The 18904-nt window shown below is 39.3% G+C and overlaps 1 protein-coding gene across 4 annotated transcripts in view; it reads right to left on the reverse strand.

The window, feature by feature from the left end:
- Positions 1-17657, reverse strand: part of RBM25 (RNA binding motif protein 25) — a 32752-nt gene extending 15095 nt beyond the window's left edge. For 2 of the 4 annotated variants that reach the window (XM_012574199.5, XM_002200397.7), the window contains exons 1-7: positions 17499-17657; positions 10845-10965; positions 7126-7175; positions 5547-5717; positions 5189-5246; positions 3855-4015; positions 1071-1256 (exon numbers count right to left, since the gene is read on the reverse strand). In XM_012574199.5, coding sequence (XP_012429653.2) covers positions 1071-1256; positions 3855-4015; positions 5189-5246; positions 5547-5717; positions 7126-7175; positions 10845-10950 — 732 coding nt within the window. In that variant the 5' untranslated portion in view covers positions 10951-10965; positions 17499-17657. Of the gene's footprint in view, positions 1-1070; positions 1257-3854; positions 4016-5188; positions 5247-5546; positions 5718-7125; positions 7176-10844; positions 10966-16664; positions 16811-17498 lie in introns of all 4 variants that reach the window. The other 2 variants (XM_030274379.4, XM_030274378.4) reach the window with 2 other exon arrangements.
- Positions 17658-18904: the final 1247 nt, after the last annotated feature.

The following is an 18904-nucleotide window of genomic DNA, read 5'->3' on the forward strand; positions in this document are numbered from 1 at the left end:
TTATGCCTCAGGTTGGCCATGACTAACAACATTTTGGGAAGATAGACTTGGTCCCTGAGGGAGATATGTCTTGCACCACATTAAACTCCACAAGCATTTGAAGTTGCACCATTGCCTTGGAGTAGATACTTTGCAGAAGACTTAGGTGGGTAAAAATCTTGGTCAAACAATTTTCCAATCTCTTTCATGTAAGGTGCAGAATAGTAGGTGGGAAAACCCATTTTCCCATGGTTAGGAACTTTGCTGGAAAAGCTAAGTCTGAGTTTGCTTATCCTTGTTCCCCCTTCTCCATTTTGTTTTAATCCATAAAAAGGTAATTCACAGAAGCGGGTCTAAACCAGAACATCATTCCTGCTTAACATGATTTCTTTCACATTGCACAAGATAGGAAAGCTGGCTGACCAAATCCAGCCAAATTGAGAGGTGTTTAAAAGTGATTTTGTAAGGCAGGAAGATTACAATATGCCTTTCATCCCTGAAGGGTCCCTTCAAGGACATACACAACTAACAAAGTGCTTCCACATATGGGTAGACAGCTGCAACCAGTTGTATCAAGGCACACTACAAGAATGCATTCTAGAAACAGAGAGAAGTATTCTGTCAAAACGACCAAATTTGTGGCATTACAATAGCACCCTGGCATCTTTCACTGGAAGTGGATGGTATGCAGGAACTCTTTACAGTTGTTTTTTATGTTCTTATCTGAAAAACCCTACATGCACATACAGATTAAACTGCACTAAATTCAGTATTTCCACCTTCAGAGGGATGAAAGGTCGTTTCAGTCCTGCCCAGATTCAAACCTGCTGTTCCAAGAAGTTTATGTGCTTAAAACCCTAAAGCATGCTGAAGGGATGGTGTCTATAACTGACTAGCTTTCAGCTCAAAAAAAAAAAAAAAAAAAAAAAAAAAAAAAAAAAAACCAACAAAAAACTGCTGCTGACATCAATGCTTGTTGATTTGTTTTCTCATCAGAAGTTTAGGTTTAAAGTATTTGCACAAGGTTTGGCCATTATATAAAGGTGAGTTGAAGAAAAAAAATCTGTTTTGTCCAAAATCAAAACACATACGTCCTCCTTCTTTTCCTTTTTCTTCTTCCTGGGGTGAGAGTCAGATTCCTGGGAGGGGGCATTGAGCTCGCTGGAATATTCTCGTATTAACACTTCAATGGCCCCTTTAATTATCTGATCTCTTCTCTTCGTTTCCTCATCCAGTGCTTCATCATCATCATTTGTTGTTGTCTCTGGTCTGGAGTTCTAGGGAAAAATGGCAAAGTAACAGGCCTTAACAAATTGAGAGTAATAGTTGTTTTATCAGAATTTCACTTTTCATCATCACATTCATGCCCCTACAGTATTTACTATAAAAAAGCAAAACCCCCCAAAAAAATACAAACCCATACAAAGAAAAGAAAAAACCAAAGAAACAAACGACTCACCACATGAAAACCAAACCACTTACAAATACAAGTAATTATCAATTGCATTATATTAGTCAGATCTTTTCACACTGGCAATATCACAGTTTATTGCACAGTTTTATGGAATGGCTGCAGAGAGCAAGTGTAGGATTGAATAATAAAATAACAAACTAAAATAGAACAGAAAAATGGTGATTAAGGCAGTAGACAGGAAAAGAGAGAGCACCCACATGCTCCCAGAAAGGCAATCACTATAGTGCAGCTCTTGGTCAAAAGTTTTGCCTTTTATGTTCCAGAACTTCAAGTCACTTCAACAGCAGTTCCTCCAAGTCTTCTACTTAAATGCCATGCAATAAGAATGCCTACCTAAAACTTCCAAGCTGCAACTTCAAATTGAAGAACTATATTAAAGAAACATCATTAGGGAAAACATTCCTTGCACAACAAATTATTTTAAAAATTATTGCTGATCAAGTACTTTGCAGTTCCTCATCTTTTTGCCCCTTTCAACCTTTTAGGGAGGAAAAGGAACACAAAGAAGTGCCTTTCCCTAAATATTACATGAAGTGTAAAAAGATGATGTGCACACCAAGCAAGGTAGCCCACCTCTCGATCCCCTGAAGCTTTTAGAAAAATGGAATCTCACCTGAGAATCCAGCTGGGTATCCCGTCAAACCATAGGTGGTGGGTGGAGTGAGGGGGAGGGAAGGGTCGGATGGAGCAGCAGCTAAGAATGAGGGGGAAGGGAGGATTCAGTTGGAGCTGAAGAAGCTGCCAAGTCAAGGAGGAGCAGGCTGAAAAGCTAGAAGGTGGTGACAGGGGATGGAATTGAAGAGATCCAGGGAGAAGAAGTGATCAGGGAGAGCAGCTAATAAGATAAAGGTTTGCTTGGTGTGTCTCTGTATGAAGTCGTGTTGTAGTTTACATGTTTAGTTCAAAATATTCGAGAAAATTTGAAACTTTTGGATCCAAGTGGCACCAGAACACCAATGAAGGTATAAATAGAATTGCAAGCAGTTTGATTACAATGCACTTCATCAATACTCCTCAGCAATTCAAAGCCTTTCTTTGCACCACCACAAAAAAGATCAAAAAACCAGCCAAATCCACTAAAACCCAACAAAAACCATGGAGTTAATCTCATTCTACCATACAGTTCTCATACAGTTGCTTTCATCAAAGCCATAAAACAGTACCCTCTGTTGTGTTACCATAAATCCCCCAGAATAATTGTAACTCACAGAAAACAAAATTCATGAGAAGTACAAGAACTTCAGAAATACTTTAAGCTTGTTTGTAACATCAGCAGTGAGGCAGTATCACAGGTGATGCCAACATGAAACAAGGAAGTACAGAACGAAAGGGCAGCCCAATCAAGCCCTTACCTAGGCTAAGAGTTCATGCAGTACTCCACTCAAACCTCACGAAGTTAGCACCGTGCTTTACTAAGCTATTGGATTTCATCCCAAACATAGGGTACCCAGTCAAAAATATGTCAAGAACTTCAAACCATTATGCCTCTACTTCTGGCTAGGTAAAATGAAAAAAAAAGTATCTGTGTTTCCACTATAGTCTACATACATTTAAGAAAAATTCCAAACTGAAATTTTTAAAATTTACTTGCTATTGAGTGATTAGAAGTTTTGTTTTCTAAACTAGAGCCTCTTCCCACTTTGATTTTACAGAAAAAATTTGGTTTTAAGTGATATCTTAAAGCACACACAAAACTTTAAGAGTTAGAGACAAAGCCCAACTTGATTGGGGTTGAAATACAGCAAAGGTTTCTTTCAGCAAAGGAACAGACACCATTAACTTCAATGCGAACTTGTCAATTAAGTATCTTTGCATCTCAGTAAGAATTCAACATACCAAATATCTGCAATTATTCCAGAACAGATCCTTAGCTTTGGAAAGGGATAGTATAAAAGCAATTTTCCCCTCTGCTAAATGTCTGAAAGCAGCCCACTGCTTGATATCTGTCTCTTCTACTGAATGATCTACTTCTTTCCTTTTCATTTATTTGTTCCAAAAGATCATCAGTAGAAGGGAAAGAAACCTCAATTCCCCTCAGACAGCAAATTCACAGATTGACAGAGTAACTTCTTCTAGGGTTTAAGCCCTTTCTAAACAAAAATTAAGCAACAGAATCAAAACATACAGCACCTATTACTACACTTTATAACGAATTACAGAATTGATTCTAGAAATGTAGTTGTAGTTTGCAGGTAAGTTCAAACACTATGGAATTAAGAGCTTACACTTCTCTGCCTTTCAACATATCTTCAGACTCACTAATGTGATTCTGCCAAAACCCTAAAATGAATAAAAGACACAGAAAGAAGTAGAAACTGAGACACGCTCACAATCTGATCTAGAAAGTTACGTTACAGTGACATTCTACTAAAAGAACGCAAATCATACATTCTATACATACCCCATTAGATGCCTTTTTCTTTGCTTTCCATTCATCTAGCTGAGCCTTTGTCTTTGCATCAACTTTGACCAGCAGCTTCTTCTCTCCTATCTGGAGGTCATGGAGTAGTCTCAGTGCTCGTAGGGTAGAATCTGGCTCTTTGTACTCACAAAATCCAAAGGCTGAAATGGATGATTGAAATGAGAAGTAAACACATTAAAGCTCTTCAGGTAATTTACTCTGTTTAAAAATGTGTTTTAAATCAATAGACTTGGAACGCAGGAACTTGTTTTTAAAAAGCCAGGAGTACACATCATAAAAACCTCAAAGTTTACTCACTGAACTCATCTTTGATATAATTAACAGTCCAATAAAAGAAATGGAACCAGTACACACATTGTAGATGTCCCATCCCTGGAAACTTCCACAGTAAGGTTGGATGGGGCTCTGAGCAACCTGATCTAGTTGAAGATGTTCCTGTCCTTCAAAGCGGGTTGGACTAGATGAACTTTAGAAGGTCCCTTCCAACTCAAACTACTCTATGATTGTGTTTGTAAATCTTTTGACATATTTGCCTTAACTAAGAAATGCAGTCTATGTGATGACATCACAAGTGGATTTGCAATTGTCTGATGACCAAGAACATCAATCAACAGTTCACTGTTAAACTAGAGGGAAGGGTTTCAAACTTTCAAATATGTCAAACTAGGTTCTTCACAACAGTCACATAAAAGTTAAAAGAGAAAAAAAATTTTGACAGCAAAATAAAAAAAGTGTGAGATACAAAAAAGCTGAAGGAACTGAACTACATCCTTAGCAAGAAAACCTCACAAACTTAGCAAGATACAAAAACACAGCAAAAAAATAGCAACCAAAATTGTTTCCTGCAGTCACTGTGGAAAAGGTCACAAAAATTGCATCAGTTCAACTTGACAATAGGAAAGGTAAATTTCACATCAGGAAAACCTCCTTCATAGAGAAGGACAAATATATAATTGGAAGTGACTTCTAAAAGTGTTAGAATAATATCTTCCTTTGGGAGCTAAGTCCTAACTAGCAAAGTTTTGTCAGAAATAGTCTGTAAAATCATTCTGTTTCAGAAAAGAAAGGTAAGCATTCCAGGCTCCCAAGACATTTTTCCATTCTCAATTCTATTACATTATTCTCAATTCCATTATTTTAGTCTCAATTCCAGGAAATACAAGCCCTTCACTAGAAAGCATTTCATAGCTATCATATTACAGCACCTTAAAATGTAGAACTATTAAGAATAGCCATATGTCATGATACTAAAATGCTGCCAGCTAATAAAAACAAGAGTATATCTAGAGATTTTGAAAAGCATGAACAGTTACCTTGAAGTTTTCCAGATGCCCCCTGCACTCTCTTCCAACTCAAAACCAAACCACATTTCTGCAATTAAGAGAAGTATCATTAATTGCTATATTCAAAACATTACAAAAACATGACCACTTTTTGCAACATATTAAAAAATTAAAACAGGGTAAACTCTACTAAAAATAAAATACATCTATATTCACAGACATCTATAGTGTAAAAAAGCCGCACTCTTCATTATTGGATTCAGGCATAGTGGACTGCTATTCCAGTAAGTGAGAATAGCTCTGCTTTTGGTTCCAATACACTGCTTGTGGATCCTAACTTTATTCATCAGCCAGGGATGAAATTTAACAAGCAGAACACTGTACTTACTGCCAGAAGCTGCCGTATGAGCATGTCTGAGGCCTTCTCTGAAATGTTGCCTACAAAAACAGTAGTAGTGGGACCGCAGTTTTCATCATTTTCTTTGTTCTTTAAGCCAGGATGGTCTTTTCTGACTCCCAAATGTTTTCCAACCATAGACACTGTGGTAGGAACTAACACCTATAAAGAGGAGAAGTTGTAAAATAAAGCATTTGGTTTTTTATTTAAATCTATAAGACATGAGACTCAGGGATGCACACTTATTTCACATTTGAATTCTCATACGAACCTCAGTTAGGCTTATAGAGTAAGACACCAATAAGCAGTTCAGGCTTTAATCCTTTCTACAATACAAAAAAAGATGGCCATCTTCTGGCAAAGGAAGTTAACAAAAGGTGTAACTAAACACAGCCAGTGGCGGTCTCAAGGTGATCATAGAGTAACATTAGGTATTATTTCTCCTATAAATAATAAGTTTGCAACATTTGAGTCATGGGAAGTTGAATTACCTTACCTAATAATGTAAAAACCAAGCAGTGAATAAAAAAGTAACTCTGGCTCAAAGGCTTCAATGGACATATGATCTTAAAGCTTCCACACAGTGAATAAAGACTACAGCTTTATTTAATAAACACAAAACGCAGAGCCTCTTTAGGTTAAGAAGCAAACATCTGTAAACTAACTGTACAAAGATAGGCAGGATCATCTGCTCCATTTTGCTACACCTCTTTCACCTAAGATTTAACAGTTCTTACTCACAGTCCAGTCTCAGAACACCTTCCTAGAAGTGTCCCTTACTAAAAGTAATTCTAATCATAAAACTGAGTAATACATTAGTTTCAGTATCTCTGTCTTAAACACACTGGTTATCATCAACATATTACAAGCTATCAAAAAATTCTGTATTTTGGGGGGATTTCACTTCTGCAAAATCGCACAAATGGTAACTTACCTTAAAGTCAAGAAGTAACATTTATATTGTAAAGAGCATTTTTTTCCACCCAAAATTCATAAACCTCCCTTCCAACTTGATATTAGTAAGATAGACAAAGAAACATTTCATTTGCTTTTCCACACATGGATATTACATGCAACTATTCCTTTTCCTGCAACATGGAGACAGCAAGCTTATCTGTAAGCTTGTCAAATCACATGTTTTTGGACAACCCAGCAGTGCTGGCATGATAGCCTTATAAACCTGGATGAGGTAATGCCTCCAGGCTACTATGTCAGGGCTACAAACTCCAAAGTAAGAGACCTAGAATCTCCCTGATCTAACTGTACTGCACAGGAAGAGAACACATGATCCAAAAGCAAAGCCTAAACCACTGTATTTGAGAGAAGTATGTCTTCTTGCAAGAACAGTAACTGCTTCACCTCTGCAGCTGGTGGCTCCAGACATTACTTCCAACTTTGTCTAGGTCAGAAATTAGCATAACATTTGTATCATAGTTGCATTTAAAACTAAGCATTTTATTTCATAGCAGAATTCTAACAGACTAGAGCAAAACAAAACCACTGTTGACATATATTAAGTTTTCCTGTCAATTTTATTTGGCTATAGTCCCATCCCTTCTGTAGTACTTACAGTTGGAGCAGGAGCCATAATGCCCATTGGTACAGGAATCATAGGGGTCCCTGAGAAAGACAATACATTAATATTAGTCTGCCCTGTTGAGAACTGATTAATACAAATGAAATCATTACAGACATGATTTTCAAGGTAGACAGCAATTTTGGTCAAATAAGAATTTCACTGATTACCAGTAATTCCTCAAGCATTCCAACAAAGTACATACATCATAGGCATCCTAGTCACTTTCTGATATTACCATTTCAACTTTGTCACACACAGATCTATTTTCAGAGCATATTCAAGACACAATATTGTTCTAGAAGACAGTGAGGTGATAAATGAGGCAGGAAATTCTTGAGAGCAAAGGCAGCTGATGCCCTACAGAGGATCTCGTCCCCACCTTACACAATTCCCACAGCACAGTATTTTCTGCATATGGCTTTAGGGATGAGATCCTGTAGAGAATGGCACCAGGCTTCATGACACTATTTATGGAATAGCTTAATAAAGGCAGCATTAAAAAACTTCTATTGAGAAACTGCTGAATACTTCACTTGGCAGTCTCCAACACCTAATGTAGAACAATATTGAATTTTAATAATATTCATTAAGTAGTAATAAATAATATTTTAAAATTAATATATCATCAGATGAAACCAAGCAATACCTCTTTTACAATACCAAATTCACTGGCAGCTTTAAGTACTTTCATGAGCAAATATTTGATCATAAGAAAGGCTCTTTATCTTTACATGCCAGCTGCTACAGGTTAAGTATATTAAGTGAATGGATTTCATCAAAACTACTCACTGGTCAGCAGACACATTGAGATTTGACAATAGCGAAGTCAATCTCATGTTTTTCACAGGGATCCTACATCTCTTTTTTTTTTATTCTACAAAAACCTTCCATTGTTTTTCCCTCTCAAGCCTTCCCTCTTGATCCATCTCTTACTGCTGTATTCAGAAAATCCCAAACTTCTGTAACCTACTGCCCCCTGGACTTGTTAACCCACTTTCTCTAGTGTTTAGTCGTAAAACACTTCTCCTCAGACATCCTTTCCAGTTTTTCCCTCGTCCACTCTGGTTTTGATTTATTTCTGTTTTTGTTTTCTCCAGCTCTCAATTCTTTTCCTCAGACCCTTCATATTAAGGTCATACTACCTCTCACTCCTCAAAACCAGTTAGACAATCAAAACTGTATTGCTCTCCCATATTCTCAGTTTCAATACACCACGGCATCTCACAGACTGTAGCAACTACTCTCCAACAAGACTGGTTGTGCAGCCCTATAATTTATTATAACTATCACAATGGCTTTTAAAGTTAAGGCCCAGTAAACACACTTGTGTGATCACTAATAATTCTATGAAATTCTGTTCTATCACTATAATTCTATGAAACTATCTGCCCAATGTTCAGCAGAAGCCACAAAAATCCACTGAAATATTGGGCATCGTCAGGAAACACAATGACCATAAAGGCATCATTTAACTGCTACACCTTGGTGCACCTACAATTTTGACTAAGGCCTACAGACCTGGCCTCTGCAATCCAAGGCTGCCCAGCCTCACAGAACGACACCTACATGACTTCACTGGTGAAGCAGCTGCTTTACTAGGAAAGGCTGCACACCTTGACTCTTCCAAGTTTGGAGGTTTGCAAGGCATGGAACGTGGCTGAGGTGTACAGAACCGCCAAACTCAACTCGCCCAAATCCCACATCAGAACTGGGGCAGGAGGGAGTAGGCAGTGAGTTTAAAGACAAACTTAAGAGAAAGTAGCACTTTTCACAGCAGTTAATGAACTCCTCAAATTTGGTTTAAGAGCTGACAGAGATGAACAGAGTAAAAAAATTCCAAAATTATTATAAATGACAGGTCCAGAAAAAGACAAAGAACAACCAAAGGATCATCCTCTAAGATCCCTAATACTACAGGTGTATGAAGGAACAGACTCAGGAAGCTGACAGGGATAAATGCCCACTCTAAATACTGCCTTCTAGTCCCACTGCCCACACAATGCATCAGCCTACATGGACTGCAGGTCTGACCTACTACAGCATTTCTGGCATGCAAGATGGGGTTTTTGACACTTTAGTGTTATCCATTAATCTTCAGACAATTATCAGAATCGTCTCCTTATCAAATCTTCCACACTAATATTAGGAAATGCTAGAATTTCCTGGTTTTAGCAACTGTATTTCAAACCAAAGCAAACCACCTTTCCTAACTTCCTTATTATGCAAGCAAACTAATCCACCTGAAACTCTTAAAAAAATCACAGGCTGAGGAAACCAAGACATGAATTTTTGACCAAATAGCTAGCTAAAGATAATACTGTAAGTCACTAAAATTGTGGTCTTACATATGGATTAAATTCAGAGCAGATTTCATAAAATCTCTGTGGCATTTTCAGCTCTACTGATGTGCTTATACTAAGAAGTGAGATCCATATCCTCTACAAGTCAATATATGTTGTCTGCACATATAAGCAAATCATGTTGCTCTTATGCAGGGAAAAAATTGGTTTTCACCTAACCTCAGGCTTCTCCATTCTACATACTATTCAGATTCCTAATACTAAAATGAGACTATTTAAACACAAAGAGAGAACAAAAAAATCTTTGTCACACACGCTAAGAAGCAAAATGTTCAGCTCAGAAAACTGTATCAGGCATTTAAAAATATATTTCTGAAAGCTATTTTTTAAAGTATCTGGTGTTTTATACACTAGTATACACAAACTGGAGCTAGGAAAAATAAGAGGTATGATTTTAAAATTCAACCTGAAGTTTTTGATGGCAGGATGTTACCTAAGCAAGAACTCTTGCCTTTATCAGAAAATAGGCAACATCTTATTGTTCTCAAGAAAAATGTTTTGAAAAATTAATGCATGTAAAGATTAGCCTGAAAAATGATGTGCAGAAGTCTTTTTGTACTTCAGCCATCTGTTTTTTGAATGCCTCTACAAAACACTCCTGAACAACACAGTTTAAGAAAATACAGACAAGACAGAAGGTACCGTGATGAATTCTGAAGAGGTAATTCTCTGACACTTTCCCCTCTCCCACTTGCTCTCTGGTTTCCTACCTCGAGTCATCATTACATACGCTCACAATGTAGAGAAAGTGAGTTGTTACAGACCAACAAGTTAAAATCTCAACTCAAAAACACAGAGGCTGATCTTACAGATGAACAGAGAAAAAAGGTAGGAATAATTTTGGGAAGATCAGAAGAAATTATAAGGATAACTGTAAATTTGCAAGATGTTTGGACGAAAGAATATAAGAAGCAAAATAAAAGAAAGTGGGACATTAAAATGGAGAAAAACAACTCAACAAGTTGGACCTTCTCTGAAAGTTACTCCTCTCTTTTCACATAATGTGTACTCAGCATATCCAAGAGTTTCCGAAGGCTACTACAATGTTTTACTGCCAAAACAGTGGCTTTGGAACACCTAATATAAACAGAAATCACCACTTAGTTTCAGTCTTGAATAAAGGCTCAGGAGAAGTCTAGTCTTTCATTTCTGTTCAAAAGTAACAGTTTTTGGTAGACCAAAAGGAGCTTGCTCACACAACATGATCTGTGGGAAAACTAGAAACTCAACTGCAATGTATACAAATCAGAGTTACTGAGATATATTATTTACACAAGTTACTGGCTTTTAAAGGAATTCAGAATAATATAAATAAATTAATTTCTACTTCTATGTATTAATATAACTTACCAGGAGGTACAGGTGGAGGAAAACCAGGAAACTGTGGAGGTGGGATCCCAGGGGGAAGTGTTGGGATTCCCATAGGAGGGCGATTCAAATGAGGTGGAAAAGACATTCTTGCAGTCACAATCTGTCAAAAAGACAGAAAAGGAAATTTTTATTAGTCAATTCCCAAATGTGAATTAAAAAAAGCAGTGAAGCGGTAAATGTCCGTAATTATTTTAAATTTCTATATGGACATTCAATTACAAACTAAAACTATTTTTTCAACTTTTTTTCCCCTCCAGCTATTCATTGTGTTACAGATGTAGTAGAAGTCTTCTTTCTCAATTAAAAACAGCACTTCTAAGGAAGCATTTCAGAATGAAGTGAAAAACAAAAATATATCTGACTCCTCATACCAATACAGAGCATTTAATAGTTTGTACAGTTTGTTTAAAATAAAGCTATCTTTGGAGTATTTGAAAGCAAAACTGATCTTGTAACACATTTTCAATAAAGCGAGTAGTTCTGTTGTACAAGAATGATCACACACAATACAACTGTAGAACAAGACACCAGAAAGGACTGGGACATTGCAACGCTCAGCATTAACAGGAGTTGTATTTAAGATGACATTGGGGAGATTCTCAATTCCAGCAGAGAGAGAGTTAAAAGCTTGAAAGAGGGTTCTGTAATCTATTTTTAACTTCCCAGTCCACGAATCTCCTAGAGCACAACTTGGACATTAGCCCACGAATAGAGTGTCAACATTAAGTGTTGCATAGAGTAAAGATAATTTCAAACACCATTTTCTATTCAGATTATTATTTTACATACATATTACTGACCCTGAAACAGAGACAGTCCAGTCATAAAACACTCAAGATCACCCTTAATACAACTAAGGCATGCACTCTTGCTTCATTATTGTTTAAGTAACCTTAAACAGCCAAGTCTTCACAGAAGGCTGGCAGTTAGTTCCAAAAAAAAACCGCAAAACTGGTTACAATATTACTGCTGAGTATATACCTACATCACACTGCAGTAAGGAAGCACTGGAAGTTCACACACAGTGGATCATGTGGCTATGAATCACAAAGACACAGTATCACAAGTGACAAGAACCCAGCAAGCTGTCGGCAGAAACATTTGCGTTTCTCATTGGACTCTACAGAGCCTTGCAACCTACAGCATCAGATCTGCACTGCAACTGCTTTCCAAACAGGCAACCATGAGTCAAAACTGATAAAAGGCTGTCTGGAGAAACAGAGTTACAGTGAGCAAAATTCTGATACATACAACAGAACTGTAGATTGTAACATGCTTTCTTCAAACCAGGAACACAATGGCACTGAACACACAAGGAATGGAAAACAAGTTTTCCTGGAGACAGAAGTATCTTCCAGACTTGTTCAAGAGCAAGCCATTAGTTTTAAATATTAGAAGTAAAAGACAGTATCAGTACTCTACCATAATAGCAGGTACATCTGAAAGATCTTTAAAAAAAAAAAAAAATCTAACAACAGAATCACATAGAAAAACTTTATTCCCTCAGACTCTGGAACAACTATGAGAGATAAACTTATATAGCAGACTCCAAAGGATGAAAGAGTAACCCAGATGTGTTTGGTAATACCTTCTAACCCCAGAATTTACTTATTCTGGTCTAAGAACACACATGTAACCCTATTACATAATTCATCCAAGGAAACATTTATAACTACATCAATTACACAAGGTATGTGATGAGGGCATTCATTAATTGACCCCTAAGGGCATTTACCAATATCTCACCAGGCAAAACAATGAACACTCCTGTGACACAGGTCTAAGATGGCAGAAGAAATAAGAAAGCAAATACTAGCATTTTTCCAATAGTTCAATAAAGCTTTCATCTAATCTAATAAACATAAAACCTCCCCTCCCTTTTAGAATCCATATGCCTAAGAACACATTTCCTTTTTGCAATTCCTGAATTTTTAAAACTGTAAAGGCAAAGAAAAGCAGCTAATATGTATGCCATTTTATTTTTTAAAAAGTTGCCAATTGTCTCCTCAGACTACATGTACATCAGCTGACATTCATCTAGAATCTGGAACTCGTATGGAAAGGAACAGAACTCCCTTATCTGCCTTGGTATCACTACTTGAAACTTTCACATGCAAAAAAAATTGCCAACAGAAAACCCAGAAAATTAAGATCTTTAAGGCTCCCAGTTCTTACCTACATTTCAAGCTGATAAACACCTGGATAAAACTGTTTTGGGGCAGATAGTAAAAACAATAAGCTACTGGGTCTCAAATGGTTCTGAACAGGCTACACCATCAGAGGTCCACAAGATGTTAATGTGTGGTCTGTAAAACATATAACTGGGGAAATAATTTTCCAGGCTGCCTGTAGGTGCAATACCTTCTCTTGCTCTGATAAGCACTTTATCTGAGCCATCATTTTGGAGATGCCAACAGAAAAAGCCTGGGGACTAAGAAATGAATCAACTCTTTGAATTAATAGATGCTGAAATACAATAGCCAGTGGATGTTAAAGATGCACAGAGAAGGAACTGTTTGGTTGGGGTATTTTTTTAGAATTTAAATTTAAAAAGCAAAGATTTAGCAGTCAAAAAGTTACTGTATAAAAAGAAAAAGGCAGTAAGAGAACAAATTTAAGTCTTTCAATCTTTTAGGTAGATGATGTGGAACACACTGTTATACACTGTGCTTCAACAGTCCATTTCAAAGCATTCCCTTCCGCCCTCCCCTCACCCCCCATATTTGTACAATTATTTTGACAGCAGCTAGAAAGCTGCCCTGTTACTGACTTAATTCTTACATGGACCAGTCCTAGCAACTCTGCTGCCTGTGGCACTTAAGATCAAAACTAGAGCTAAGGAAAGCCTTGGTCTCTTTCTCACTACTCTGTGTAACTACTAATGTGAAAGCAGCAAAGAGAACAGTTTAATTCTGCTTCCTTTATGAAAACTGTGAGGACCAAGATGAGTGAAACTGCTCACTGGAGAAGTGAGAGATCTGGATGAGGGAGGAAGATGCACCCAAGATGCTACAATGAAGGGAACTGCAAAACACGTTCTTTTCTGTCCAGAGTTAGAAAACACACCAAGAACATAGATCCTCTTCCAACAGTCAGAGGGTCTCTGCATCAAATTTCTAAGCAACTACAAATCAAAGGTTTGGTATGAAAATCTAGGAGATCCTAAGCAGGATCTGGGTAGAATATCCTTGCAAACATCCCAGGAACAGCATCTTGAACTTCTCTGCAGACTGTCCTCCTACCCTGCCAGTACAGTTCAGCAATCAATTTCTGATACATTACTGTGATCTCAGGAATGTACATGGTGATCTTCCAACTTCCCCAATTTATTCAAATGTCTAAGTAAAAACTTAACAGTCCTGACATATTTTTAAGACCTCAACTGACTTAGGAAAGTATTGCCTCTAGTGAAACTGAATGTAAACAGCATTCTTGACAGCTGCAGTTTCACTACCAGCTCTCTAAGCAAGAGTTTGACTTGTGTGAATGTTACAATGATCACAAAAATATAGGACAAAGAAAAGCAGTGATCAATTGGCCTGATACCACTCAAAATACTGAAATAACATCTTTACCTCCAAAAATGATGGATTTATGTCCATAAATCAAGTCAAGTGTCAGACTCAAAGTGCAGTCAGTTTAGGCTGACACACAATAGGAACAAGTCTGCTAAACAAAACTAATTGGAGTTAAGATCCTATTGTCTCCACTACATGTTTTGGGGAGGCCCACCCCAATAAAACAAATGCCATTTTGTACATTTGAGTGCATTTTTTGAATATATTTTCATCCAAAAGGAACCTAGCTTATCCACAATAAGCTAGGAACAGCACAAACTAATATGAAATAAACTTCCTATGTGATGATGACTGTGATACTTCCTTCAAGAACACATCCTTGATCCAAGTGAATGCAGTAATGTAGGTGCATACTTTATTAGCCTCAGGGCCATTTCCCTAAGCTGATTAATTTCTCTAAGCAGATTAATTATATCATGGATGGCAAAACACCTAAGTTTAATGCCATGCAGACTCAGCTCAAAAACAGCCTGAGCTACTAAGGAAAGTGCTACATAAACACAGCTATAATATTCCAGGTTCAACTTTGGCCCAGAATGAACTCAGCTGCCTTCTACACTGCACTTCTGACTTAAGTCCTGGTAGAACCAAGCAACATGCAGAGCAATCTGCACCAATCTTCTGAAACTTGGAGAGAGTACAGGGATAGCCATAGGTTCTAAGGTTAAGTAAAATCCACTGAGACTGGTAAATCTTGTCATGGTGAGATCCCTGCTGGGATGGAGCTCTGTCCACTAGGAGCATGCTGGCTCTGATTTACAACTAAGCAAACGCAGAGAGCTCACCTTAGGGCTGGAAGAAAGAGTCTGAGTCCACACAGAACTCAAAACTACTATGAAACAAGGATCACCATCACCCAGACACTGCTGCTTTGTTCTTCTTTATCATCTCTGACTCCTAGAAGTCCCAATAAGAGGGGACTGAGATTGTACTGGTCTGGCTGCACTGTTAGCGCAATAATTTCTTTTTAAATCATAGTATTTTTTAACCTTCTGTTTTAATGACTCCTTTTGTTTTTAAACAGAGGTGAAGAGATATGCCATAAGCAGAATGCAAACTCAATAAAAATTGCTGGCAACAAAGGTATTTTAAATTGATAATCCCATCATCTACTTAGGGCAGCATCATAATTCTACCACTGTTACAGAATTAATATCAGTATCTCTATATATACATCAGAAACTTTATGTGTAAAAGTTTTATTAATTTAGAAACTTGCAGAACATCTTAACCAATTTCAAAGTTCCCATGAAGCAACCAGTTACAATACTTACTACTGTTACACCAAAGTTAAAACCGACTGCAAAACCCCTCAAGTCTTAATGCACAAAATTCCCGTGTTTTAGGAATGCATACATGAGGTGCCATAGCAACAGAGTATGGCTGATCTAGTTTGATTTAATTTTATCTGATTTAACTTCCTTTCAGTATTTCCCCAAAACACTTCTTCTGCACCACAAAAAGTCTGTACCTTTAGTCTAGAATAACTTGCACAAAACAGCTGTGCAGGCTGAAGAAAAGATACGCAACAAACTTGTCTGTTAAAGTCTGTACTCGCACACAGTACGACTGTGCATTGGTCTCTACACAATGGGTGGATATTTAAGCCATTCCATTATAAAAGCAACCTCCTAGTTTGTCACCCAACAAAGGAGCTGTTTATATTATTACTTGTTCTCAAAAAAAGCTCCCTAAAAGAAAAATCTTCTATTCCAAGCCAACTGGTTTCCTAAGTGAAAATGACCACTTTCTCAGACCCCTACAGTTTTCTCCAAAATGGCCTGCAAGCAAAGCAAGACTTAAATGTTAAACACCGCACACATGGGGAGAGATAAAATATATTATAAGTTTCCTAAGCTAAAACCAAAAATACTAGTATTTACTCTAGCTTGTTTTTCAGAAGTGATCTAGAAAGAGTTTAGTAACTGCTGTGGAATAGTTGCATCCCACCCTGTTATTATGAAGCAACACAAAAAGCAACATGTTTACCCCAACCAAAGCCTCCGTCCCAAAGCCCGTTAAGCAGGGCTCCATTAAGTATGTCATCAGAACTTTAAGATATTTTATTTAATTCCTAATTCTATGCCTCTGCACCTATATAAAACCCTGGTAAGTGACTTTCCATTCTAACTTGGCTATTGACTCTTCCCAAAAAAGAAACTCATTCACAGGGGAAGTAAGAAACTCTCCTATTCTTCCTTCTAATTTGCTCTGGACTCACCCCATAAATGCTGATGCAATACCTGAAGCAATGCTTTCCTGCCACACACAAAGAAAGGACCAATACTCAGTGAGTGTATTTTAGGCTCAGTGGGCTAAGAAATATGAAACTTTTGAGAGCTCACTTTCTCTAAGGCCGTTTAAGACCTAAAAAAAAGAAACAACAAAACCGTTAGTTGTGTTCAGGATATTCCCTGTGTTGAAACAAAAAAAACTCTCCACCAAGCAGACAAAGGTCTTTTTCTTCAACGGAAAAAGACATCATGAGAAAAACATGCCGTGTGCACATCACAACAGCTCCCGACACGGATGAATCACTCTCAATTATTTTACGCACGACCTGCCAACACGTGTTTTAAGATGACCACCCCAATCCACACTAAAGACAATAACTTCCTTGTCGCAATATATCGCGTTTCCTAGCGTGATCGGTTTCCCCGACGTGCAGAAGTAAAAATCCCACCCACAGTCTAAGGCGGGGAGCAGCGTCGGGCGCCAGCAAAGCTCCGCTCAGCTCCGGGTCCCGGCGTGCCGCGGGCTCGCCTCGCCTCCCGCGGGGCCGCTCCCGTCCCTCTCGCCGGGGCGGCGGAATGGGCCCCTCCGCGCCCCGCGGGAGACGAAGCGAGCGGGTCTCGCGAGCACCGCCCCGAGGCCGCTCGTCCGTTCCACGCCCCGTCCAGGCCCGAGCCGCCTCACCAGCGAGCGCCCGCCCCGGCCCAGCGGCCTCGGCCCGGTCCCGGCCGTGCCTCCGCCCAGCGGGCGGCCGAGGCGCCGCCGCCGCCGCCTGCCCTCCCTCCTTGCCTCCCTCTTCCCCCCGCAGCCCCCCGGCTCTCACCCTCGGAGCGGAGCAGGGCGGGGATGGCGCGGGGGAGGCGCTGGGCCGGCTGAGGCCCCGCTAGGCCGCGAACGCACCGCGCCGAGCCGCTGCCGCCGCGCCGCGCGGGGTCATGTGACCCGCCTCTTCCGCCAGCGGCCCGGCGTGCACCGCGCCGCGCCAGAGCGCCCCCAGGCGGCGCCGCGGCCGGCCACAGAGCGGCGGCGGAAGGCGGGGGAGCCAAGGCGCATGCGCGCTGCCGCCATCTTCAGCGGGGGCGCCGCGGGGCCGTGACCCGGCGGGGAGCGCCGCCATGTCGGGGTCACGCGCCGCCGGTCGGGGCCAGGGTGGCCGGAGGCCCTGAAAGCCTCCGGCTGTGGGGCCGCGGAGCTTGGCCGTCTGTCAGCCCTCATGGCCCCCTCAGCCACACACTCAGGCCCGGGACGGGTTGTACCGCAGGCAGAGAATCCCCTCCCTCGACCTGCCCGCATTGTTTGGGATGCAGCCCAGGATACAGCTGGCTTTCATGGAAGGTTCTGTGTGCTGTAAAAGACTTAAGGATTTACCCAGCAAAAAGAGCGAGCACTAGTGTCTTAGAGAGCTGCATGCTCGTCAGAAAGATGTCACTGTGCTGTTGGGCCTAGCCATGGTCTACAACTGGTAGTTTCTCTGACCTACTTTCAGCATTTAGACTACATTAAGAGACACTTTTCAACATGACATGCAAGACAGTAATTGCTGTAGTTATACCGCTGTTGGAAATAAGTTGCAAGTGGAAAGAGGAAGTGACTATGAATGAGAGGAACATGATCTTACAGATTATTATGAGGTAGACCACAAAATGACCATGTGCATAAAACTGTTTAAAAAATCTTGGATTAGGTAAGGGAAAAAAATGTGTTGTATTTTCCAGTGTTTAAAGAAAAGTGTTCAAAAGACAAGAGTCCAATGACAAAATCTCCACCTGTAGGCTGACTTCTTCAGTACAGACCAGATTAAAACTATCTGGATGTCATATGTGCTACTGAACATCCAACAACTGTATTGGAACTAAGGTCCCATTCATCACCTTGCTTTATGTGATGTGTAAGGGTAAATATTCTAGCAATAGCAGATTTAAGAAATATTTCAAGTTTGACTGCAATTTCTTCCCCACCAGAAACAGAGTTTTGCTTTCTATTAATTACAGCTTATTCCAAACAGCTGGCATATCTCCCTCAAAGTAATACAAATTTAGTAACTACAATACTGACTACTGTTAATATTTAAAAAAATTTTATAATCATACCTAGGAAAACCAAGGAAAAGAGAAAGGCATAACAAAAATTTTCAGAATCTTCTCTGTGGTGTTGTCTCAGACAACAACAGCTCAGCTTAAAAAGAAATGTGAATCCCAGACTGTTTTGTGCTGCTGTAATAAGTTTTTA

The sequence above is a fragment of the Taeniopygia guttata genome, chromosome 5 (genome assembly GCF_048771995.1).
Source record: "Taeniopygia guttata chromosome 5, bTaeGut7.mat, whole genome shotgun sequence".
Lineage (NCBI taxonomy): Eukaryota > Metazoa > Chordata > Aves > Passeriformes > Estrildidae > Taeniopygia > Taeniopygia guttata.